The sequence below is a fragment of the Mustela nigripes genome, chromosome 14, assembly GCF_022355385.1.
Source record: "Mustela nigripes isolate SB6536 chromosome 14, MUSNIG.SB6536, whole genome shotgun sequence".
In the NCBI taxonomy this organism is placed as follows: Eukaryota; Metazoa; Chordata; class Mammalia; order Carnivora; family Mustelidae; genus Mustela; species Mustela nigripes.
Genome location: NC_081570.1, coordinates 34,737,175 through 34,761,461, shown reverse-complemented (window position 1 = coordinate 34,761,461; position 24,287 = coordinate 34,737,175). Strand labels below are relative to the sequence as shown.

The following is a 24,287-nucleotide window of genomic DNA, read 5'->3' as shown; positions in this document are numbered from 1 at the left end:
GGGCTGATAATCTTAAGTAAATTCTGACTGCAGCGTGGGAAATGGTTGGCGGAGAAAGGAGCCTGGCAGGCACAGAGGCAGTGGAGCTGGAATGAGGCAGGAAGACTTTCAGAGCTTGTTGCATTCATTCTGACATAGATAGAACTAAAGCAAGAGAACCGAACCAACTGGAAAGATCTAGCAGAGGAAAAAACAACTTTCCTTTTACTCTCTGAGCTCTTGGCTGAGACTCTTGTAATAAGAGACAGATTAACAAGAGAAAAATATGTTTATTAACATGTATACCTCATGTGTACATGGAAGATACCCAGGGAAAAATGAGTTACTCCCTGAGGCGGCCTAAAAACCTGCTGAAAAACCATCTTAAGCTAAGGAGGAAAGAAAAGTGTGTAGGGAGGACAGTTCTGGGGAAGCCACCTGGAAAAGCACAGTAAACAAGATAAGGTTTGTTGGGGCGCCTGGGTGGCTGAATGGGTTAAGCCTTTGGCTCAGGTCATGATCTCAGGGTCCTCAGCGGGGAGCCTGCTTCCCCCCATCTCTCTGCCTGCCTCTCTGCCTACTTGTGATCTCTGTCAAATAAATAAATTCTTAAAAAAAAAAAAAAACCAATAAGGTTTGTTCAGCTGATTCTAGTGGGTGCCTTATCTACCAAAATCTTCCTGTGAGTTCACCGTCCTTCTTTTTCTGGTACAGAGAATGAGACACCCTTACAAATGGAGATTTCCTTTTTAAATATAAATTTCTCTTACAAAAGGGCAATGTGTACTGTTTCCGGAGCTTCAGCTGTTTCTCAAAATAGTTTAAAATAATCCTTACACCAAAGAGGCATATTTTGGATTAGCACATTCTGCTACCATTCAGTCTCTGAGAAGGTGGAAACCACGGGAGGCAGATGTGAGGAGGAATAAGGCAAGGCAGGTTTCTGGTTTAGACACTGACATAGATGAGAAACACGACGGGGGCAGAACTTGGGAAAGATGAGAAGGCGGCTCAGTTTCAAACTGAGTCTGAAGTGTCTGGGCGTTCGGGGAGAGATCGCCAAGAGCTAGGTCTGGAATAAAGAGGGAGCTGAGCTGAAAACATGTGGGCGATATAAAAGTAAGGCGCCAGGCCCACGTGGCCAGAGGCGCTGAAGAGACCGGGAAAGAGCGCAAAGGAAATCGCTTTGGGGCCACGCCACGCCACGCCCCAGCCCCGCCCCTCCCCTTCTTTCCCTCCCCCTTAATCCCACCCACAGGGCGCGGCGCGGGATGGATCGCGGTTCCTCCAGCTTCCGGCTCGCAGGGCATGCTGGGGGCGGAAGCCCCTTCTGAGAGCCAGGCATATCGGGAGCTGTAGTTTGGGACAGGCCCAGAAGTCCTCGCAAATCGCGGCCTTGGTTACTTAAAGGGCAGGTCCAGAAAGCAATGATGCTCCCGTGGCAGGGTTCCCCTCCGGCGGCGGCACGGGGTGCCCCGGGCCGCATCCCCTCTCCTCAGAGCGTGGCACTTCCAGGCCTCCACGATCTGCTCCACCTGCAGGGAAGGCAGGTCACTGCGGAGTCCGGCAGTACCCTTTCGCCCCGCAGACCCTGGGCGGCTGCAACCCCCCCCAACCCCCGCTCTTCTCTTCCCACTCCCCCCCCACCCCGCCCCGGCTGCTGAGTGGATCTGCGTTTGGTTCCCAGCGTCCGCACCGGGATGAGCGGCTCCCGCTGGTTCTGCTCTTCCAGGGCGCTCAGCTCCGCCGGGGCCAATAAGGCCAGTCTCAGCTCCCGCACCACCGGGGCCGCCACCTCGGCCACAGGCCGCTCCAGCACGGCCTGCGAACGCCAGTTCTAAGCCCGGACAGGCGGGGGCCCCGCGCCGCCACCCGCCTTCCAGGTTCCTGCGCCCCAAGCTTGCTTCCGCATCCCCACCGCGGGGTCCCGGTAGGCCCGGCTCACCGCGCCCACGCGCGCCCAGCTCCGGGCAGCCAGGACGAGCTCAGCTTCGTCTACACGGAGCTTGTCGCTGCGCAGCAGGGGCAGCAACGCGGGCGCCGACAGCTCCAAGAAGCCGCGGGTCCGGAGCGCCTCCTGTGGGTCCACAAATGGGTCAGGGAGGAACAGAAAGACGTGTGAGGGTTTGGGAGTATGCAGATGGGGAGAGGTACCTGGGTGTGGGTCTCTATGAAGGCTATGCAGCGCTCCTGCAGCGGTCCCAGGCCAAAAGTTACGGCAACCTGGCAACAGAATGAAGGGTGTCGGGTTAGTAGTGCAGCCCTCCACGCTGACGCCCACCTACAAGCCGGTCCAGCAACACCCACCTGCAAGGCCTCACAAACCAGCTCCACATCCAGCACCTTCACCACAAACTCCAGGCACAGCTGGGAATAGAAATGAAAGTGGATTGTGCCAAGGTGTCTCTGCTCCAAGACTGGAGCCCCACCCCAGAAGCAGTGAGCCACCCAGACAACGAAGCAGCCTCAAGCCCATCCTGACCTCCCAGACTAGGGGAGGCAAGGAATCACCTTGCTGAGACTTGGCAAACCTGAAGGATCTGGAGACTAGCTGTCTACCTTGTGTCCTGCAGTCTACCTTCTAGCTCATTCCACAATAATCGGACTAGATGAAAGCCATGTGAAAATCCACTCTCCTTTTCTCTGAGGACACTTATTGTCTTCCACTTGTACCCCTCCTGACTCAGACTCTTTTGTTTTAACCAGAAATCTGAATTTTGTCCATGACCTGTCCCTTTCATCCTTGCATCCAGAAAAGTGCTGGGTCATGCCAGTTCCACTTCTCTCAAAGTCATGAACCTCTCTCCTGGGCTTCCACAGCTACTTCTCCCCTTAGCTCCAAATCTTCACTCCCTTACCCGAAACCTCCAATGAATCTCCATGTCCTCTGGGTAAAAAAAAAAAAAAAAAAAAAAAAGTCCAAATTCTTGAAGGTCCTGCAGTGATCTAGTTCATAGTACCCTTTCCAATCTCATCTGTCTCTCTCCTCCTCTCCCACTCTTGGTCCAGCCGCAACTAAATGGCTCACTAGCTCCATTTGTGCCTTGGTGACAAGAATGCCACCTTTCCACTTCACCTCTGAGCAAACTCTATCTGTTCTACCTGATCTAACACAAATGTTTCATCCCCCAAGAAGTCTTCCCTTCTTTTCTCCCTGATGGCAAGACCAGAAATACCCTCTGTAGAGTCTCGACACCATATACCCTCATCTATCACCCTTCTTATACCCCTGGGTTTAGGGTTTTCATGTGTCTCTCTCTCTCTCTGAAGAACAAGGATCAAGGCTGACTTATCCTGGCATCTATGGCATCAGCCATAAACACCCCATAAGTCCCCACAGCACACACACAACACACACGTATCCTTTTGCACACAGGCACACATAAATGCCTGTTTACACAGAGAGCCGTCTATACTCTGTGTCAGTACACATGCCTCTCCAGGCCAGAGTGTTCATGAGGCATGGTGTGAACGGAGCCCATAAAAGAAAAGAGAAATGAGACAGGGGCCCGTCATATAAACCCACCTCTCGTAGTTCCTCCAGCCCATATTCCACAGCTGCTGTCAGCACCTCCAGCACCTGCAGAGTGGGTGGTTGGAGGAGTGGAAGAGAGTTTCTGCTGCCCCTCCCCCACGGCACCCCCCTCCCTCTCTCACCCAGACCTCCGCCCAGTGGGCTCACAGAGTGGCGGTGCAGCCTGACACTGTTGGCATACAGGAACTCCAGCACTGCCAGGAACGCATCCGCCGGCACGGAGCTTAGTACCACGGGGCCGGGCATCCCAGGGCCCAGCTTTGGGCCCAGAAGTCGTTGGAAGAAGTTGCATCTACAGGCCAGCAAGCACCGGTGGGCGAACACCTCCTGCCGTTCTTGACCGACCACAAAGCATACATCACTGTGGGAAAGGGGAGGAGAGGACCGGGGAAAAAGAGGCCTGAGCCTTGGGTGCAACTCTAGGGCTTTGCCTTTGCCCACTCTGGGCCTTCACTTCCTTTTTTGTCCTATAAGGGACAGGTCTTAGTCCTTCCAGCCAAAGGTCTGGGATACATATTCCTGGATTCTAGTCCCAGTTCCACCCTCAGGCAGGTGACTTTATACCTCGTAATCTCAGGTTTCTCATCTGTGAAATGGGATAGTAATCCCAGACCCTCAGGTCTTGGAGAAGGTGGCGATGCCTGATCACTGAGGAGGCACCAAAGCTGATGCAAGATTGATCCTACCTGCCCCTCTCCTCCCCAGCCTGAGTCTTGAGGTAAAGGAAACTCTTCTTGGCTCCTCCTCCACAGACTGCAAACTCAGCTTTTTTCAGCCTCCTCTAGGCAGGAGGGGGTTGGGAACGGGGCTGCAGAGCGCACTGGCTGCTGACAGATATGGCAGCGATACACTATCATGAGACCAGACCACATTTTCCATCTTCACAATCACTTCCGGCCCCAGCCTCTGGGCCTCCCAACAGCATGGGGGTAGGAGGCAGGAAATGAAGCTTGAGCTTCTGGAGCCTCCTAGTCCCAGGTCCAAGGCCAGGGGTTCCCACTACTCAGATCAGACTGCAATCCCCAAAGTAGTGGGGTTATGGGAGTCACCAACCCTTAAAGAGGAGCCCAGCTCTCAGGCAGTGGGGACAGAAAGCTACATTCTAGCCCTGCCCCCATATTTTATCCCTGGTTTCAGACACCACCAGCATCCTGGGCAGTGAGCCGTAGGCAGCACCCTTGAACTACTTCCTGTCTGAGACTCTGGCTCACTCAGTCCCTTAAGTTTTGTTTCCCTTGTGAATCCCCAGTTCCCAGAACAGGGTCATCTGCACCTCTGTCTCCCAGGGAGGACCTCAAGTTACATCCCATCTCTCAGGATCCAGGGGGCAAAGGGCTTTTCTCTGCCAGGAGCTCAAGAGCCAAAAAAGGAAGGCCTTTGCCTGAAGTCACACAGCTGCTCTGGGCTCCAGCTCCCACTGTCCGCCCCCCACCCCCACCTCTGGCTCTCAGGACATCATGGACTCTGAGTGACCTGTAGTCGTTCTCCACAGTTGACTTCCCCAGACTGAGTTCACCAGGGAGGAGGGTCGTCTTCCCCACCTCTTTATACCCAAGGCTTCCTCAGGTTCATGGGGCCCAGCAAAGCCAGTTAGGGAAAACCCATAGACAGGGCCCACCCCCTCACCTGTATTGGGGATTGTTGAGAAGGCTTCGGAGTGCTGTGGAGAAGGGTGCAGCCTCCCCATGCACAACCAGTCCTGGGGTCTCCATGGGGGTGGGGGGCAGGGGGGTAAGTGGGTAGAATAGGAGGCCTGTTGTCTCTTGGTCTGTGGGAGGTGGTAGGTGGGAAGGAGCAGGAGTCCTGGCCAGGCCTGGAAGCTGGTGTGGAGACTAGAAAGGGAGGGGCAGGAGCTTGGGAAGCCTGTTTGCTGAGAAGCTAAAGTCTAGGGATGGGGCAGGAGAGGCCCAGGTTCCTTAAGAAGGCATCAGAGGCCAGTGGAAGAGGCTGGAGGCTGAGCTAGGGGATGGGGACTCAGAGAGGGGAACAAGAGAGGCTGAGGTGGAGCAGACTGGACTGGGGAGAGGCTGGCAGCGGATGAGGCCCCAGCTGGGAGCCTGCCCAGGCAGCAGTGGGTGGGAAGCCTGTGGGTTTCCACGGAAACTGGAGCCTGGCTTGAGAGGCCCCGCCCATCTCCCACAGGGCCAGGGAAAAACTTTAGCCCTCAGAAGGGGGCCAGAAGCTGAGTGGAGGGTCTCAGCACCCAGGCCCCAGCCTGTCTTGGGTTCAGAGTTCAAACTCCCTGTCCCTCCTACCCCTGCCCCCCACAGGCACACAGGGTCAGGATTTGGTTAGTCAGGCCTGGGGAACCCCCCTGAACAGGGAAATTCCTCACCCCCATGGAGTTTTTAGGGCCCAGACTGGCTTGTCTGAGAGGAGACAGTCCTATCCCTTCCAGAGGGAGGTCAGGTGAGGTGGCGTCAGCTCTGACAGAGGCGTCATGGCCTCAGGCATCCCTAAAATGCAACCCCGGTGAGGGGGGTGGCTCTCTGGGCACCCAAGAGGTGTGGCCAGCCAGGGACAAGCCCCAGGGCACTTGGGTCAGCAGGGGTCAGGAGGCTGGGCGCTGGTTCCTGGCCAAGTCCAGTCACCACTGTTGCACCACTATTGCGTCAGGTCAGCTCCCACCAGCGGGGCTGATGGCCTCCCCTCCCCCTGCACACAGCCCTGAGCTGAGTAAGTCATCCAAGCCCCACCCCAGCTCTGCACAGGGAGCGGAAATATTTGTCCTTGTTGAGGCTGACGGGGAGACGAAAGAGCCATGACGTTCTCCTTCCTGTGGGCCCAGATCCTGATTCCTCAGCAGCCACCCGTGCAGGCTCAAGATCTCCCCACATCCCAGGCTTCTGCAACTTGCTCACAACTGAAGAGCCAGCCTTCACGAGGGGAGAACTGGACAGCGGCTCAAGAGCCCTGGAGCCCATCTCTACATCTGTCCCCTCAGTCGTCCTTGTGGTAGTAGTATGCCCTGAGGTCTAGACCCCCATTATCCCCTCTCCCCTGATGACTCAGGGACCCCACACTCAGCACCTGCTCACAGTAGTAACACTTCCAGGTTAAGCCAGAGCCAGGACTGGTAGGTGGAAACCAGACAGGAGTGCCTGTAACCCAGGGCAACTCCACAACACAAGGGGCCATTACCTTCCTGCTTGCCAGTCAGGCCAGCGGGGAGGGCAAGCCTGTGGAGCTGGGAGAGAGTTTGGAAGCCAAAAGCTGCAGGTGACTCAGGTGCCTGCGGGAGTTTTGGGAGAAGGAGGCATTCATCCCAGAACTGAATCTAGAGGTAGGACCAGAGGCCAAATTCAGAGGGTGGAACGAGCTTCCTGAGTCACCTGCCCCCAGTCTCAGCCAATTATAGGGGCGATCTTTGTGCCAGGCACCCTAGAAGCAGGTAGGGGTAGAAGGCATCTGGATTCAGTACCCACAGGGCTAGAATGATCTGTGGAACTGAAGGAGTTGGGTCTGTGTCTCCTTCTGGTTGGGGGTTTGAAGCACCACAGTCTAGGCTGAGGCAAACCAAGGGCAGACTCCCCCTTCTGCTGGCAAAGTCAGGTGGGAGAATAGTCAGGCGGAAGAGAGACTAGGAGGTGCTCACTTAGCTAACCTCCACAGCGCCCAGGGGCAAGTGAAGCTTGGGGACAGGGGCCATCCTAAGGTGATAGTCTGAGCAGCACCACTTATGTCCTTAACAGCCCTTAACCCTCTAAGAACCTAGGAATCCACGCAGCCCGGACTATTTCATTCAACTGTCCCCGGAACACAGGTAAGAAGGGGTTAGGGAGTAAAAACCCTTATCACAGAGTGAAAGACTGGATGGGGTACAAAGATGGCCAGTTTCTGGCATCCTGTCCCAGTTCGGGTCTTCCAGTCGGCAGGTCCATGGCTGGCAGGCCTGTGCCCCCCGGACGCCAGGAGGAGGAAACTACCAAAGACCCTGGGCTGAAACTATCACCGGTGAGGCCTCCAGGCCACCTGCCCAGTATTGATGAGGCCCGACTAGCAGGTCTGGGCCCATCCTCCCGCCGTGGCTCGGTGCTGGGCCCAGCCTCCTCCTTCTCACGTCGCAACTCGCTGGCAGGACCCCTAGCAGGTCCTGGGGGTCGGCGACCATCTCTGGGCCCAGTGCCTCCTCTGGGCTCAAGGGTTAGCTTCTCGGGGTTGCCCCTGGCCCCCCTCCGTCGGCTGGCGCCCTCCTACCGCATGGAGCCCGCGCCCGGGGAGCGCTGGGAGGCCAGCCGCATGCAGCACTCGATGGAAGTTACGCTGGCCGCCCGGCTGGGCAACGCGCACTACGTGGGTGCTGAGGCGGGGCCTCTGGCTCGTGAGCTATGCGAGCTGGTGCGTGTGCGCCTGCGTGAACTCTGCCCCCCACGCTACAAGCTCGTGTGCAACGTGGTGCTAGGGCCCCGCGCCGGCCAGGGTGTGCACGTCGTCAGCCGTGCGCTCTGGGACACCGAGCACGACGGGCTGGCCTCCGCCGCCTTCACCAATGCCTCCCTCTTCGCCGTGGCTATAGTGCACGGGCTCTACTGTGAGTGAGGAGGCCTCCCAGTTCTGCAAAAACGATTTATTCTCCCAGGAGGAGGCCCTCCCTGGGGCTCGATCCCAATAAATAAATGTCTGTTAATAAATAAAAGTGGTCCATAAATAACGCCCCCGAGCTGGGGACTAAGGCTCAGGCTTTTCTTGGAGAAGGGGTAGGAGGCTGCTGGGACAGGCAGACTCCAACCCCAGTAAAGCTGGTCCCTGATTCCCTGGGGGATTCGGCCCAGAGCCCCCAGTGAGGCACCAAAGGGACAGGTAGGCCCGCAAAGGCCAGGGCCAGAGCCTTACAGGCAAAGGCCTCAGACCTGACACTTTGGGTCATGGCCTGCCCTGAGGGTTAGGGCCTAGGCTGGGCAGCGGTCCCGGAGCAGCTGCAGAGCATAGCGGAGCCGCTGCCGCAGGTCTGGGGAGCAGCCCAGCTGCCGGAGGTGGGAAGCGAGGTAAGTACAAGCACTGCGATTACGCGCCACAAAAGTCACAAGCAGGGGTTCCCAGCCACTGAGGATCAGCTTGGTGTGGTCTCCATAGAAGTTTACCTGTGCGCAGAAGGGTCACCCTGGTCAGAGCCTAGGCCCCAGGTCCAATTTCCTCCCCACTGCACCAGGGGTCTCCCTGACCTTCCCCCCAGCTCCAGGAGGGGTTCTCACCTGGACAGTGCCGTCACTGAACAGCATAAGGAGGGCCTGATCCGTCTTGACCCACTGCAGCAGGAGTGGGGGCGCCGGCACCTCCAGCTCTTCCACACTGGGCAGATCTCCACCCTGGGAGCAGGAGCAGGTCACTTGCCTGACAGGAGTCATGCTGCCCCCCCTTGATGTCTCCCACAGAGGTTTAGCCTCCAGCTCTGAGCCCTCCACCCCTCCCGCCAAGGGGACCAGGAAGGGGTTAGGATGCGTTACTCATCAATGTGCACTACTCCAATCACACACCTTCATGAGACGCTGCTCCATGTAGGAGGCAAAATACCGGAGGACACCCAGCTGAGGCTGCAGGGCCCGAGGCACAGCACCCACAGAGAAGGAGAAGTGCTTTGTGCTGGTGGGGTTGTAGTGCACGGTCCTGGAGGAGAGGAGACACGAGGTCAGAGAGAGCCCGTCGCCAATGCCCACCCCCGGAGACCCCAGGACACCCCAGTGCAGGAGCACACACCTGCTAGGCACAGTGGCCCAGATACCAGGCAAACCAGAAGAACACTTACTTTCTGTTGGCTGAGAGGGCCATGTGTGTGCCATTGTTGAAAAGCACAGCCACACGGCGGCTGGACAGCTGATACCCAAAGCCAAATTTGTTGGAGTAGTCCACCCACTTGCTGACCCATACCAGAGGCTCTGGCTGTGCAAGCGGAGCTGGGTTCTGTTCCGCTGTCATGGAAGAGGAAGGAGTGAGGACCTGTTTCCCACCTTTAGGCCAAAGAACTCCCGACACCATCCATCCCTACTGGACTCCACCCTTACCTGGCGGCATGAAGGCCAAGCAGTTTCTCAGAGCACAGAGGGCTGACTCCACGACTGTGGCCACAGTCAGACCTTCTTCAAACCCTGAAGGGAACAGGGAACCTGGAATGAGGCATCACCAGGACACAGGCCATGTTTCTCTGACACTCTGACACTCTTTTCCTGAGTTTAGCCCCTGGGTTTAGCCCCACCAACCTCTATAGCCCCTCTCTTCCTCCTAGCTTCTCACCATCTCCACTGCTCGCCAGGGTCCCATGGGGTGAGCTGTCTTCAGGTGCTGTCTCTACCAAGCTGAGGGGGGCAGGGCCGGAAGCTGCTAGAGCCTGGAGAGTTGGAGAAGGGAAAGGAGTAAGATAGGCCTCAAGGTCCGAATCCTTGAGAGTCCATGGCCTAGCCTTGCCCTGGCAGCCGGGGCACCCCAGGTCAGCCCCGCTTGGCTAATGAGACGCAGCCAATTAGGACAGCACGAGGTTAAATGCTTCACTAGCTTCTTTTATCCCAGGCTTCCTGCAGCTGCTAGGGTGAGAGTGAGTCAGGGCACACTACCCATGTGAGCACCTCACCTCTGGCCTGGCACCTTGATGGCCAATGGACGTCCGCATGAGGCCGTTCACCAAACAGGAGACCTCGTCCCGCTCCTCAGGATGGTTTTTACCTGGGTGGGGGAAGATATAACCTTCATATCCTGCCCATCCCCAGGGCTCCTGCGGGGATACAGATGGGCACATGCTCTCCCCAGCGGTTCAAAGGCATTCACATTCATGCCCCCACAATGAATGTGCCAAGCCCGCCCCGCCACGCTATATCCTCCACACCACTGACATTCCAGACTTACTCTTCTTCTTCCTGCCAAAGAGGCTCTTGGTAACTTTGACAAATAGGATCCTAGCTGGGTTAAGGGGTGTCAGGTCTGGGACTGTCACACAGCTGCTGACAGGGAGCCGGTCGGGGGTGTAGCCCTGAGGAGGGAAGTCATGTGAGCAAAGAAGAGAAGCCTCAGGAGTTTGGTCATCTACCCCCACTGAATACCCTTGGAATATGCAGACTTGACTTAGATGTCTAGGGAGCCACAGACCTTGGTAAAGAAGTCATGGCGCAGGATCTGATCGATTGAGGGGCGGTCTTGGGGTGAGGCTCGAAGGATGGCAGACAGAAGCTGCCGGGCAGGCAGTGAGAGGCTGGCGGGCAGTGTGTAGTGAACCTGTTTGATGCAGCGATACGTCTCCTTCAAGTCAACTGTCTCAAAGGGGGGAGTCCCACACAGCAGTGTGTACCTGAAGGGCAGAGGCAAGGCGGTCAGGAGTGCAGCGGAAGGGACACCTCACCTGGGCCCCCACCAGGGTACAGATGACCCTGGGACTCACATGACACAGCCCAGGGACCACACGTCTGCCTCCGGGCCATGGCCCTGTCTCTGCAGCACTTCTGGAGCCACATAGTTGGGGGTGCCACAGATGGTTCTGGAAAGGGATAGGGAGGAAGAAAGAAGAAGGTTCAGACCCGGCCTGGCTAGCCCCCCCTTCCCTGCCCCCACTTTGAGTCCAGACAAAGCAGCTGCCTGTCACCAAAGGCAAGAGAACTCCTGCTTGTCCTGGGACAATGGATGCTGGGGATGGCAGCTGAGTCCCCGCCCACCCGCCTGGCCCAGCTGCTCAGCTGCTCTGCAGGACAGGGGAGGCCTTGACCCCCACCCCCACCCCCTCCCCCTCCTCCGAGGTTAGCATCCTAACCTCAGTCCCCCACTCCCGTCTGTCAGACACCCACACAGGCTGTCACCTCCTCTGGTCTGTGCACACACAAACCAACACCAGCTGTCATATTCCCCAAAACATTCATCAGCCACACATGCTGTCTGTTGTCACTCACACCCAGTCACCATGGCCACAGCAGGGTCTTCTTACACAGGATATCATGTCCTGCCATTCCCACACTCAGTCTGTCTCACACACACATCGCTTATGTCACCTTCCCCCACCCATACAGAGGATCCAGTCAAACATCTCCGAGAATCCTTATACCCCTCATCTGTCTCAGGGACTCAAACAGCCTTCCCACCAGTCCCAGTAACTCCAGCTGCCACCTCCACATTCCCCCGCAACACACACAAACAACCCATCATCCTTTTCCCATCTATCACACACACACATCAGGCAGTCATCATGCCTCCCACATACATACTCACTGTCACACACGTCATCTGTGTCACAGACTGTGGCCACCCCTCTCCTCAAACACTCACTTCTTCCTATGTTCCGGGGGTTCCAACCGGGTTGCCAGCCCAAAGTCCCCCATCTTCAGTTCCATGTTCTCGGTGATAAAAAAATTCCCTGAATGGGGTATGAAAGGTGTGTCAGAGTCCTTTCTCTCCGCCTCCCCAAACCCCAATCCTGCCGGCATGGGAGGCTCACCCAGCTTGAGGTCCCGATGCAGGATACCCCGCTGGTGCAAGTACTTGAGTCCGGAAAGGATCTGGCGCAGGTAATAGCGCACCTCTGGTTCCAAGAGAGTGTGCCGGGCCTTCCAGATGTGGGCCAGGGACTGCAGAGAGCCACCTGAGCTTTAGCCCCTGATCCACCCTATCTGACCCTCCCTCCGTTCGCGCTCACTGAAGAGGAGAAAGGGCTCCAGCTTTGGGTCTTAAGCCGCCGCCCCCGCCCCCCCCCCGCCACCGCCCTTTCCCTCTCCCACTCTCCGTCATCGCTCACCTTTCGGCTGCAGAGCTCCAGGAAAATGTATATGTTGTCCGCATCCTCAAAGTGGTGCGAGAAACGCACGATGTGGCGGTGCTGCAGGCCGCGGTGCAGCTCAATCTCGTTTAGGATCTGCAAAGCGGGCGCGGGGTGGTCATCCTTCAAGGGCTCCCTCACCACTGTCCCCACCCCACCCCTGGTCCGCTGGGCCCGGGCCCACCTTCTCGCGCTGATGCGGCTTGGTGATGCGGCTCTGCGAGATGACTTTGACCGCGTAGGCGTTGCCCGTCTCTGTGTCAGTGGCCTCATAGCAACGGGCAAAGCCCCCCTATGGTGAGGGAGCATCAAGCAGAGAGCTCCAGGACAGCCAAGTCCAGCCCGCAGACGTCCCCGCGCCTAGGAAGAGCGTCCCCGCGCCGAGGGCAAGCGTCCCTGCGTCCCCGCGCCGAGGGCAAGCGCCCCCGCCCCACCCGGCGCGGTCAAGGAGGTCAGCGGGACCCCCCCACTCCCCTCGCTAGCACACCACCCCACCAGTTCACCTTGCCCAACAGGCGGCCTTTGAAGTAGGTGCGACCGCTGCTCGGGTCTGTGATAAGGCGCCCTGGATCCGTCGCGGGTGGCCCAGCCACCATCTCCACTTCAGGTCCCGGCACTGCACTTCCAGGCGGCCCGGGCCCGGCAGGGGGCGCGGGCGGAGCGGCCGCACGCGGGAAGGGGCGCGGGGATAGGAGGCCGGCGGCTGGCTCCATGCAGGCGGTGCGTCGCAGCGCGGGCCCGGCTTGTTTCGGTTCCGCCCGGCCCGGGCCGCGCGTGGCGCTGCCGGGATTTGCTACGCTGCGCTAGCGCCCGAGGGAGCTCGGCGTTTTTATCAATGAACGCCTGTCTCCTCCCCGGCGGCTCGTCACTAAGAGCCCGCCCCCTTCCAGGCGGTGACTCACCTAGAAGCCACGCCCCTCCCCAAGCCCTGCGTCACCGATAAGCTCCTCCTCCCACCCAACGCAAATCCAGGCCCAGCCTCCTCCCCACGCCTTAACGCCGCAACCGTTCTGGTAGTCACCATGCGGCTGAGACCAGAATGTCGGGGTCAGCCGTTTCTCCGTGCCCCTCTCCCTACGTCCTGGTGAACGAGAGTCCGTTCATGGGGGGGGAGGGGGTGTCTCTTTCTTTCCCCATCTTTCGGGTCTTTTTCTTTTTTTTTTTTTTTTAAAGATTTTATTTATTTATTTGACAAAGAGAAATCACAAGTAGATGGAGAGGCAGGCAGAGAGAGAGAGAGAGGGAAGCAGGCTCTCTGCTCAGCAGAGAGCCCGATGCGGGACTCGATCCCAGGACTCTGAGATCATGACCTGAGCTGAAGGCAGCGGCTTAACCCACTGAGCCACCCAGGCGCCCTTTCGGGTCTTTTTCTGAAGTCTGAGTGGAGCTGGGTATCTGGGGAGTCTCCCCCGGCAACTAGATAGACCGGCGAGCCTGGCGGGAAGGGAGAGGCAGGGGCGGCGCTCACTTTTGCCAGAGGGCGTCTCCCACACGCCCTTTTAAGTGCGCTAGACCTTCCGCGGTCCCACGGCCTAGGCCAGAGCCCCCGGGCCCGGGCCGGTACTACCCCCTTTAGGGTTTAGGAAGAATTGCACCCTCCTGAGCCTGGTTTGGGACTGGCCGGAGCCGGTGGAGGAGGGGGAGGCTGCCACGCTGAATTTTTGGGGTCAAACACCCCAACTTTCAAGATTTTTGCCATGTGCCTCGTCGCATCCTCTGTTTCCCTCCTCCACAACCTTGAGAGTTAGATCTCGGGTTCTGGCGGGGTCCCTTATTCCCTTTCCTTGAAAACACCTAGTGCCTTGATTCGGCGGTCAGAAGGCCAGAAAGTGAAGAATGGGAATTAGGATTTTTGTCAAATCTAGTGATGGACAGTTGGGCAGGTGGTCCTGGGGCCATGTGGACCGCTAGACTCCTAGTTCGAGCCTACCCTTCCCAGGGCCAAAAACAGAGAGAGAGGTGGGGTCTTAAGCCTTCCGGGGTGTTTGTCCCAGTTATCACAGGCCTCCCCCTGGCTTTGTCCTTCTCACCTCTCTGCCCTCACTCTGTCCCACTCAATCAATTATTAAGCCATTCAGGCCTCAAAGACCTATTAAGAGTATCCGCCAAGTGCCAAGCACTGGCTGAACAAGGCCGCTCAAGGTTGCAGCCCTCATTTAGTCCACACTCTGCTCTTTGGAAACAGACAAGAGGCAAATTTAAGAACAAAGTCATTGCAGGTTTAGGCGCCTGGGTGGCTCAGTGGATTAAGCCTCTGCCTTTGGCTCAGGTCATGATCTCAGGGACCTGCCTGGGATTCTCTGCTCAGCGGGGAGCCTGCTTCCCCCTGTGTGTGTGTGTGTCTGTCTGTCTGTCTCTCTCTGCCTCTCCGCCTACTTGTGATCTGTTTGTGATCTCTCTCTCTGTCAAAGAAATAAATAAAATCTTAAAAAAAAAAAAAAAAGTCTTTGCGGGTTTTGAAAAATGCTATGAAGGAAGTCAACAGAAGACTAACTAACCAAAGAGCTTGCTTTAGAAAGAGTAGCCAGGTGAGTCAACAGATACTGAGTAGAACCTAATTTCTGTCAGTTGTATCCCCCAAAAGCTAAAAATCTCTGCACAGTACCCACTTCCCTCCATCTTCCCCTCCCAGCTTAATCTGAGTTGTAGTCCCTCCTGTTGGGATTACTGAGATTACGGGTCATTGCCCCAGCAACTTGCTGCTCTCCCTGCCTTTCCTGTCGTTTCTGTTGTAACCTTCCATTCCATATTTCCCACCCACCCAACCCCTCATCAAGCCCTCTAACCTTGCCCTTCAGGGCCACTGATGGGAGAAACCTGAAATGGGGATAATAACTAATAGCTCAGATGGGGGAGGGAGACTGGGAGGTGAGGAGGGGGTGGCCTTAAGCGCCTTAGTCAGGAGTTTGGTCTTTATCCTACCAGTCAACAGTTTTCCAGTGGAGAGATGGTAGTGGTGGGACCAGAAAGGACAGATCTACAGAGAAAATGAAGCTGAAGCATGTGTAGTTTGAAAAGTCATATTCGAGGTTGCAATTTTACATTTGGAAAATAAAGCAAAATGTCTTTGTATTAGTTCAGCAGGGCTGCCATAACAAAATACTGTGCACTACGTGGCTTAGACAACAGAAATGTATTTTCTCATAGTTCTGAAGGCTGGAAGTCCAAGCTCAAGGTATTGACAAGGTTGATTCTGTTAAAAAGAAAACCGTAGGCCTCAAATGGCGTTACTTGGGTGGGCGAGGCCATGTCGCCCAGCCAGGGCTTAATACCTGATGTAATTGCAGTTTCCACCTCCCCAAGAAAATATAAATCTCAACCTGTCAGGAATTTTCTGGTAGGTGCTAGTAAGTCTTTCACAGGACACTTTCGCCCCTGGAAGAAAGAGGAGGTGATCAGCATGATAAGACCCCCTATTCTTCTTCCTAAGGGAAAATGACCTCGCCTGAAACAATCCTTTCTTTTACTTTGCTTCTAACTTTCCTGCCCCAAGTTCCTTCCTATAAAAAAAAAAACTTTCCATTTTGTACTCAGATTTTGTTTATTTATTTGACAGAGATCACAAGTAGGCAGAGAGTGAGAAAAGGAAGCAGGTTCCACGCTGAGCAGAGAGCCCGATGCGGGACTCCATCCCAGGACCCCGAGATCATGACCCGAGCCGAAGGCAGAGGCTTAACCCACTGAGCCACCCAGGCACCCCAAGATTTTATTTATTTTAGGGACATCTGGGTGGCTCAGTCAGTTAAGTGTCAGGCTTCAGGCCCCTCAGGATCCCAGGATGAGATTGAGCCCTTCTCAGGCTCCCTGCTCAACAGGGAGCCTGCTTCTCCCTCTCCCTCTGATACTCCCCCTGCTTATGCGCTCATTCTCTCTCTCTCTCTCTCTCAAATATATAAAATCTTAAAGGTTTATTTTAGAGAGAGAGAAAGAGAGTGCTTCAGTATGAGCAGGGGAAGGGGCAAGGGGAAGGAAGGGGACTCAATCCCATGACCTTGAAACAAGGACCAGAGCCAAAATCAGGAGTGAGAGGCTCAACAGACTGAACAACCCAGGTGCCCCTGAATTTAGTTTTTTAACAGTTTCTTCTGAGGGCTCTCTCTTTTTTTTTTTTTAAGATTTTTATTTATTTGACAGAGATCACAAGTAGGCAGAGAGAGGGGGAAGCAGGCTCCCTGCAGAGCAGAGATCCCGACGTGGGGCTCCATCCCAGGACCCTGAGATCATGACCTGAGCAGAAGGCAGAGGCTTAACTCACTGAACCACCCACCCATGTGCCCCTCTCTTTTGGTTTATAGGTGGTCTTCTCCCTTTGAGTTCACATGATCTTTCTTTTTTTTTTTAACTTAAGTAAATTGGAATCTATTTTATTTTAGTTTCAGATATACAACACAGATTCGACAATTTTACACATTACTCAGTGTTCACCACCCGAAGTGTAGTCATCATGTGTCACCATACACCATTATTGTAATATTGACTGCGTGCCTTATGGTACAATTTTATTCTCCATCTGTGTGACTTACTTATTTTATAGCTGGAAACTTGTAACTTTTTTTTTTTTTTAGATTTTATTTATTTATTTGTCAGAGAGGGGGAGAGAGCACAAGCAGGGGGAGCAGCAGGCAGAGGGAGAAGCAGGCTCCCTGCTGAGCAAGGAGCCCGATGTAGGACTTGATCCCAGGACCTTGGGATCATGACCTGAGCCAAAGACAGGCACTTAACAGACTGAGCCACCCAGGCACCCCAAAATTTGTACCTCTTAATCCTCTTTATCTACATGAGCTTTTCCTCTGTCTGTCCTAATCTCTTCTTCTCATAAAAACACCAGTTGAGTGTCTGCCTTTGGTTCAGATCATGATCTCAGGGTCCTGGGATGGAGGCCTGTGTGTTAGGCTCCCTGCTCAGTGGGGAGCCTGAGCATGTCCCTCTCCTTCTGCCACCCCCTTGTGCATTTGCTCTCTCTCGCTCTCTTGTGCACACGCTCTCTCAAATAAATAAAATCTAAAAAAAAAAAAAAAAAAAAAGCCAGTCAAATCAGACTAGAGTCCACCTAGCAGCCTCATTTTAACTTACTTACCTCTTTAAAGGGTCAGTCTCTAAATACAGTCACGTTCTAAAGTATTGGGTGTTAGGACTTTGTGCAGAAGTCAAGATCTTACCTCTGTCCATCTTAGGTCTTCAGATGAAACTCTTCAATAAAAGCATTAACAAAAGGAGAACAAATACAAGTTTATTAATGTAATACTTATGCATGGAAAAATGGGAGATACCCAGAAAAAATGAGGAACTCATCTAGCTTAGAATTCAAGCTTAAATACCTTCTTTTTAAAAAACTAACATATAATGTATTATTTGCCCCAGGGGTACAGGTCTGTGAATCATCAGGCCTACACATTTCACAACACTCACCATAGCACATACCCTTCCCAATGTCCATAATCCAGCCACCCTATCCCTACCTTCCCACCACCCCTCAGTTTGTTTCCTGAGATTAAGAGTTTCTTATGGTTCATCTCCCTCCCAATCCCATCTTGTTTTATTTTTTCCTTCCCTACCCCCCATGACCCCCCACCCTGCCTCTCAAATTCCTCATATCAGAGAGATCATATGATAATTGTCTTGCTCTGATTGACTTATTTCACTCAGCATAATACCCTCTAGTTCCTTTCGCATTGTTGCAAATGGTAAGATTTCATTTCTTTTGATGGCTGCATAATATTCCTGTGTGTGTCTGTGTGTGTGTGTCTGTGTGTATATACCGCATCTTCCTTATCAATTCTTCTGTTGATGGACACCTAGGTTCTTTCCATAATTTGGCTGTTGTGGACATTGCTGCTATAAACATTTGGGTGCACGTGCCCCTTTGGATCACTGCATTTGTATCTTTAGGGTAAGTACCCAATGGTGTGATTGCTGGGTTGTAAGGTAGCTCTACTTTCAACTTTTTGAGGAACCTCCATGCTGTTTCCCAGAGTGGCTGTACCTGCTTGTATTCCCACCAATAGTGTAGGAAGGTTTCCCTTTCTCTGCATCCTTGCCAACATCTGTCGTTTCCTGACTTGTTAATTTTTTTTTAAGATTTTATTTATTTATTTGACAGAGAGAGAGATCACAAATAGGCAGAGAGACAGACAGAGAGAGATGAGAAGAAGCAGGCTCCCTGCTGAGCAGAGAGCCCCACGCAGGACTCAATCCCAGGCCCCTGGGATCATGACCCGAGCCGAAGGCAGAGGCTTAACCCACTGAGCCACCCAGGTGCCCCAAGACTTGTTAATTTTAGCCATTCTGATTTGTATTTCCCTGATGCCGACTGATGTGGAGCACTTTCTCAAATGTCTGTTGGCCATCTGGATGTCTTCTTTTCAGAAATGTCTGTTCATGTCTTCTGCCCATTTCTTGATTGGATTATTTGTTCTTTGGGTGTTGAGTCTGATAAGTTCTTTATAGGTTTTGGGTAATAGCCCTTTACCTGATATGTCATTTGCAAATATCTTCTTCCATTCTGTCAGTTGTCTTTTGGTTTTGTTGACTGTTTCCTTTGCTGTGCAAAAGCTTTTGATCTTGATGAAGTCCCAATAGTTCATTTTTGCCCTTGCTTCCCTTGCTTTTGGCGATGTTCCTAGAAAGAAGTTGCTGCAGCTGAGATCGAAGAGGTTGCTGCCTGTGTTCTTCTTGAGGATTTTGAAGGATTCCTGTCTTACATCGAGGTCTTTTATCCATTTGGAGTCTATTTTTGTGTGTGGTGTAAGGAAATGGTCCAGTTTCATTTTTACGCATGTGGCTGTCCAATTTTCCCAACACTATTTGTTGAAGAGACTGTATTTTTTCCATTGGACATTCTTTCCTGCTTTGTCGAAGATTAGTTGACCATAGAGTTGAGGGTCCATTTTCTGGGCTCTCCATTCTGTTCCATTGATCTATGTGTCTGTTTTTCTGCCAGTACCATACAATCTTGATAATTACAGCTTTGTAATAGAGCTTGAAGTCTGGAATTGTGATGCCACCAACTTTGTTTTCTTTTTCAATATTCCTCTGGCTATTTGGGGTCTTTTCTGGTTCCATATAATTAAGATTTTTTGTTCTATTTCTTTGAAAAAACTGATGGTATTTTGATAGAGATTGCATTAAATGTATAGGTTGCTTTAGGTAGTATAGACATTTTCACAATAGTTGTTCTTCCAATCCATGAGCATGGAACATTTTTCCATTTCTTTGTGTCTTCCTCAATTAAATACCATCTTTAAAAAAAAAATCTTTATTTATGTACTTGACACACACACACACAGAGATCACAAGTAGGCAGAGAGGCAGGCAGAGAGAGATGGGGAAGCAGGCTCCCCACTGAGCAGAGATCCCAATGTGGGGCTCTATCCCAGGACCCTGAGATCATGACCTGAGCCACCCAGGCACCCCAATTAAATACCATCTTAATAGGGAAAAGGGAAGAGAAATACTCTCAGGGAAAAGTAAATGATTTCTAGAAAAAATGAATGGACCTTTAGAAGAATGGATAGGAGATATGATAATTTGGGACCAAGTTTGTCTGGGTGTGGCATAGATTTCTAGTTTCCTCTCCTGTGATATGAGAAGACATTCCCAGGAAGGGCGTTTATGCCCATCGAATCCTTTTAGAGATCTGCCTTTAGGCAGGTAAGGGGAGTTCAGAGAAGGCCTCTCCCGGCATTTCCTGTTTTTCAAGTACCTACAGTTCAAAATAGTCACTATGCCAAAGTGGCAAGTTGGGTGCCATATTCTGTTACCCTTCACTGTCTTCTCCCCTTGGGAGGTTAACAAGATTTTTGAGTCCTCCTCCAGAAACTAGGACACTAGGAGGAGCTCCTCTTGAATGTTGTAACTAAGGGCCGGAAGTGTCCTCTGCCTCCTCCCTCAGTGAAACATATGCGACCATGAGTGGATCTTAGACCCTGCCACACACCAGGCATTGGACTAAGCATTTACGCTGTTGACTGCTCACAGTAGCCTTATTACATGGATGTGATTATTATTCCCACTTCACAGATGAAGAAACTGAGGCTCAAGGGGTTAAGCTGTTTGCACAAGGTCACATACAGCTACAAAGGGGTAGAGTTAAATTCTGAACCCAAGATGTCTGACTCCACTATTCACCACTGCCTGACTTTTCTGGGGGTCCCTGTTTCTCTTCCTTGCACCTGTCCTCCTTCTACACAGTTCCATGTCTCTATGTCCCTCTTATTAATGCTCTTTCTCCTCCCCTGCTCCAAGAACCTCACAGTCTGTGCCCAAGCTGAGGTTTTTCAGAGTTCTCTGGGTCTCCAGCCCCTAGAAGATTCTGTGAGGCTCTGCTGCCCCTCGTTGCGCACATGTCCCACATTCCCTGCCCCCTTGGCAGCTCAGAATCAGAATTTCTCTCTCTCTCTTTTTTAAGTTCTTTCTTTCTTTCTTTCTTTCTTTCTTCCTTTCTTTCAGAGAGAGAGAGTGTGTGCACAAGCAAGGCGAGCGGAAGATGGAGGAGAGAGAAACTCAAACAGATTCTGCGCTGAGCACAGAGCCCAACACAGAGTGCCTGGGGGGCTCAGTCGATTAAGCATCGGACTCTTGATTTTGGCTCAGGTCATGATCTCAGGGTCCTGGGATTGAGCTCCCATGTCGGGCTCCCACCTCAGTGGGGGTTCTGCAGGAGATTCACTCTCTCTCTTTCCTTCCGCCCTTCCCCCTCTGAATTAATAAATAAAATATTTTTTTTTAAGATTTTATTTATTTATTTGACAGAGATCATGAATAGGCAGAGAGGCAGGCAGAGAGAGAGAGGAGGAAGCAGGCTCCCTGCTGAGCAGAGAGCCCGATGCAGGACTCGATCCCAAGATCCTGAGATCATGACCTGAGCAGAAGGCAGCGGCTTAACCCACTGAGTCACCCAGGCGCCCATAAATAAAATCTTAAAAAAAAAAAAAAAGTCAGATGCTTAACTCACTGAGCTACCCAGGTGCCCCTCAGAATCTCTTGTCCGTTTCAGGTCACTGAGGTCAAGGATGTCTTTCAAGAATGAGAGATGCCTCGGGGCGTCTGGCTGGCTCAGTCAGTAGAGCATGTGACCCTTAATCTCAGGGTTATGAGTTTGAGCCCCACATTAAAAAAAAAAAAAGAATGACAGAGACTAAAGGTAGAACTTGGGAGGGGGCTGTTGGAATCAGCAGTAAGATCTTGGGTTTCTTTGGTGGGTGCAGAAGCCGAAGTCCTAAAGCCAAACCAGAGAGAGGCTAATAGCTACAGCAGGATTTCATACTCACCATGTGCTATTCTGAGCACTTGATAAATATTAATGCATTTAATATTCCCAGAAATTCTATGAGAAAGGTATTATCCTCCCTATTTCGCCATGGAGAAATTAAACACAGAAATGTTAAACGTCTTACCCAAGGTCACAAAGGTAGTTCACAGTGTTCAGCTTGGAAAATCTGGGCAGCCTGGCTCCAGACTCCATGCTGTGAGGTGCTAAGCCATATATCCCACCAGGCTGTGAGGAGGGGAGGGGGCATGGGCCATTAGGACATGGAGAGAGGGAGACGCAAGAACTAGAGGACAGGTAAAGGGTGGAGTAAATGATTTACAGGTGGAGTGCTTCCCTCTCCCGGACCATAAACCAAAGGGAACTGTCAGCCTCTGGGAAGGGAGATAAGGTGACTCAGGAGGGAAGGGCAGGGAGGGGACTGGGGGCTGGGGACTGGGGACTCCCCTTCCATGAGTGAGGCTTCAAGTCCTGTACCTTTATCCATGGCTCTGTGGGAAACTCAGCACAGTGATCCAGAGTGTGGGTAACAGGCAGAAGGGTGAGGGCCACAGAAGCAGATGGGGGAGGGGCGATGATTGAATGGCAGCAGCCTGGGTTGTCCTCAAGGAAGCTCCCAGGATCTCAGGGCTTGAGCTCCTCTCAGTCCCAGGCCTGGGCCCCCTGGTACAAGACTCTTTAAGTGGTATGCAGCCCAGAGTGCTCTAGAAAAGCCACAGATCAGAGCTTGGGAAGGGTTGCATGGCCATGCTGGCTGAGCACCCAGAGCTTGTATCTTGCCCTCCCCAGGAGAGAGGTCCTGGTCTTCCAGACCTCTGGGACACATGCACACACGTACACACACACACACACACACACACACACACCCCAATTTTCCCCTCATATTGACATCTCCCCTGGCTCACCTGGGGCCCAGAAAGAGAACATGACTCTTCTGGCCATGAGTAGTTTTCCAGAATTTGCTCATCTTAGAGGTTTCTCAGAGAAAAAAAAAAAAGGTGCAGGGGAGGAGGGCCAGATGTCTTTCAGGTGGAAAGGGGAAAAAATTAAAAAGAAAATAAAGGAAAAGAAAAGTAAAGTAAAGCCTACCTGGGCTCAAGTCCTCCCCAGCTCTATTGACATGAGTCAGATACCATCCTGTCCTCAAGGGCCGAAGGGGCTGGAAGGGAGCTGAGCCCTGCAGACAGGTCACTGAGCACTGTGATTTGTTGTGAGAGAGGAAACCTGGAGGGCTTCAGGGAGGGACCAGGGGCAAGATCAGGGAAAGCTTCCCTGAGGGCCCTCTGAGCCAGACCTTGCAGGAGCAGTGAGAAGGAGCTAAGCCAGAGGCAGGTGATGGCAGCAGGGGTGGGAACATCTCAGAAGGCCTTACCCTGCTGAAAAGCCTGGACCTGGCACTGTCTGGCTTGGGGATAGGCCGGCAAGGCTTCAGGCGAGAGGTCTCTGCCTCTTTATCTCTGAAGGATTGCCTGGTTCAGGGACACAGCAGAGGACTAGGAGGTAGAAACCAAAGGGAATAGACTTGGCTCTTCATGGTAAGAGCAGCGAGGGCTAAATGCCCACAGGGCTCCAGGCTCAGGAGACTATTTCTTTGAATAATTCCAACTGCCCTGGGTGGCAGGTGTTATTGATCTTGCTTTGTAGAGGAGGAAAACTGAGGTTCAGAGAGACAAAGTAACTCATACAAGGCTGCGAAGAGAGCTAGAAGTCAAACCCAGGTTTGTCTGATTCCCAAGCTTGTGCTCCTACCACCTCTCCATGTTTCCTGTCTCTAGGAAACACTTGAAGGGGAGAAATCAGATCACAGTGTAGGGGAAGGACCCAAATAGGTCAGAAGTGGGACCAGTCCTCCTGGGGGTTCGTGGGTGATCTCAGTATCAGGTGGGTAATTGAGCTGGTGCCTCAACTATTATTTCCTTTGTTAGACTGAGGAGGAAATTGAGGCCTAGAAGTAGAAATGGCCACTCAGGATGCCAGATACCCTTAGGAATCAAGATGCTGGACACGGGCGCCTGGGTGGCTCAGTTGGTTGAGCAGCTGCTTTCAGCTCAGGTCATGGTCCCAGAGTCCTGGGATCAAGTCCCACATCGGGCTCCCAGCTCCATGGGGAGTCTGCTTCTCCCTCTGACCTCCCCTCTCATGCTCTCTCTCACTCTGTCCCTCTCTCTCAAAATAAATAAATAAAAATCTTTAGGGGCGCCTGGGTGGCTCAGTGGGTTGGGCCTCTGCCTTCGGCTCAGGTCATGATCCCAGAGTCCTGGGATTGAGCCCCGCATCAGGCTCTCTGCTCTGCGAGCAGCCTGCTTCCCCTCCCTCTCTCTGCCTGCCTCTCTGCCTACTTGTTATCTCTCTCTGTGTCAAATAAATAAAATCTTTTTTAAAAAATAAATAAATAAAAATAAAAATCTAAAAAAAAAAAAAAAGATTCTGGACACAGGGCTGAGGGAGGTCTGCATCCTTAGGCCCAAGTCCCAGACCTGTGGCCTTGTCAACCTTGTGGAATACGGATGGGGAATTGTCAGGCCGAGCTCCCCAGAGCCTGGGCCAGAAGCCTAGCAGGGTGGCCAGTGCACAGGACCCTGGTCCCAGGGCACAAGCCTTTGTTTAGGCCCAATTGGGCCACTTCCAGCCTTTGGAGTTGTGAAACTGAATAAAGGAAACATCATTTAAAAAAAAAAAAATAGGGGCGCCTGGGTGGCTCAGTGGGTTAAGCCGCTGCCTTCAGCTCAGGTCATGATCTCAGGGTCCTGGGATTGAGCCCCGCATCAGGCTCTCTGCTC

The 24,287-nt window shown here is 53.1% G+C and overlaps 3 protein-coding genes across 5 annotated transcripts; 1 reads left to right on the top strand and 2 right to left on the bottom strand.

Moving 5' to 3' along the window:
* Positions 1-249: 249 nt before the first annotated feature.
* BTBD19 (BTB domain containing 19) lies at positions 250-5,941 on the bottom strand. Its single transcript, XM_059374538.1, has 8 exons — positions 5,141-5,941; positions 3,662-3,875; positions 3,506-3,559; positions 2,287-2,346; positions 2,134-2,202; positions 1,925-2,056; positions 1,676-1,801; positions 250-1,514 (listed from the first exon to the last, which is right to left on the bottom strand). The coding sequence occupies exons 1-8, from the start codon at positions 5,224-5,226 to the stop codon at positions 1,380-1,382; spliced, it is 876 nt and encodes a 291-aa protein (XP_059230521.1). The 5' UTR covers positions 5,227-5,941; the 3' UTR covers positions 250-1,379.
* A 569-nt stretch (positions 5,942-6,510) lies between these two features.
* DYNLT4 (dynein light chain Tctex-type 4) lies at positions 6,511-8,073 on the top strand. Of its 2 annotated transcripts, none has more exons than XM_059374536.1 (3): positions 6,511-6,797; positions 7,207-7,277; positions 7,383-8,073. In XM_059374536.1, the coding sequence occupies exon 3, from the start codon at positions 7,394-7,396 to the stop codon at positions 8,051-8,053; it is 660 nt and encodes a 219-aa protein (XP_059230519.1). In that variant the 5' UTR covers positions 6,511-6,797; positions 7,207-7,277; positions 7,383-7,393; the 3' UTR covers positions 8,054-8,073. The 2 variants fall into 2 exon arrangements, with proteins under 2 accessions (XP_059230519.1, XP_059230520.1); XM_059374537.1 differs by having other exon boundaries at positions 7,369-8,073.
* PLK3 (polo like kinase 3) lies at positions 8,067-13,080 on the bottom strand. Of its 2 annotated transcripts, none has more exons than XM_059374534.1 (15): positions 12,743-13,080; positions 12,424-12,531; positions 12,219-12,335; positions 11,922-12,051; positions 11,753-11,840; positions 10,878-10,973; positions 10,589-10,787; positions 10,349-10,472; positions 10,077-10,168; positions 9,743-9,836; positions 9,514-9,615; positions 9,258-9,420; positions 8,989-9,118; positions 8,707-8,820; positions 8,067-8,595 (listed from the first exon to the last, which is right to left on the bottom strand). In XM_059374534.1, exons 1-15 carry the CDS (start codon positions 12,950-12,952, stop codon positions 8,404-8,406), a joined length of 1,959 nt encoding a protein of 652 aa, XP_059230517.1. In that variant the 5' UTR covers positions 12,953-13,080; the 3' UTR covers positions 8,067-8,403. The 2 variants fall into 2 exon arrangements, with proteins under 2 accessions (XP_059230517.1, XP_059230518.1); XM_059374535.1 differs by having other exon boundaries at positions 9,514-9,597.
* Positions 13,081-24,287: the final 11,207 nt, after the last annotated feature.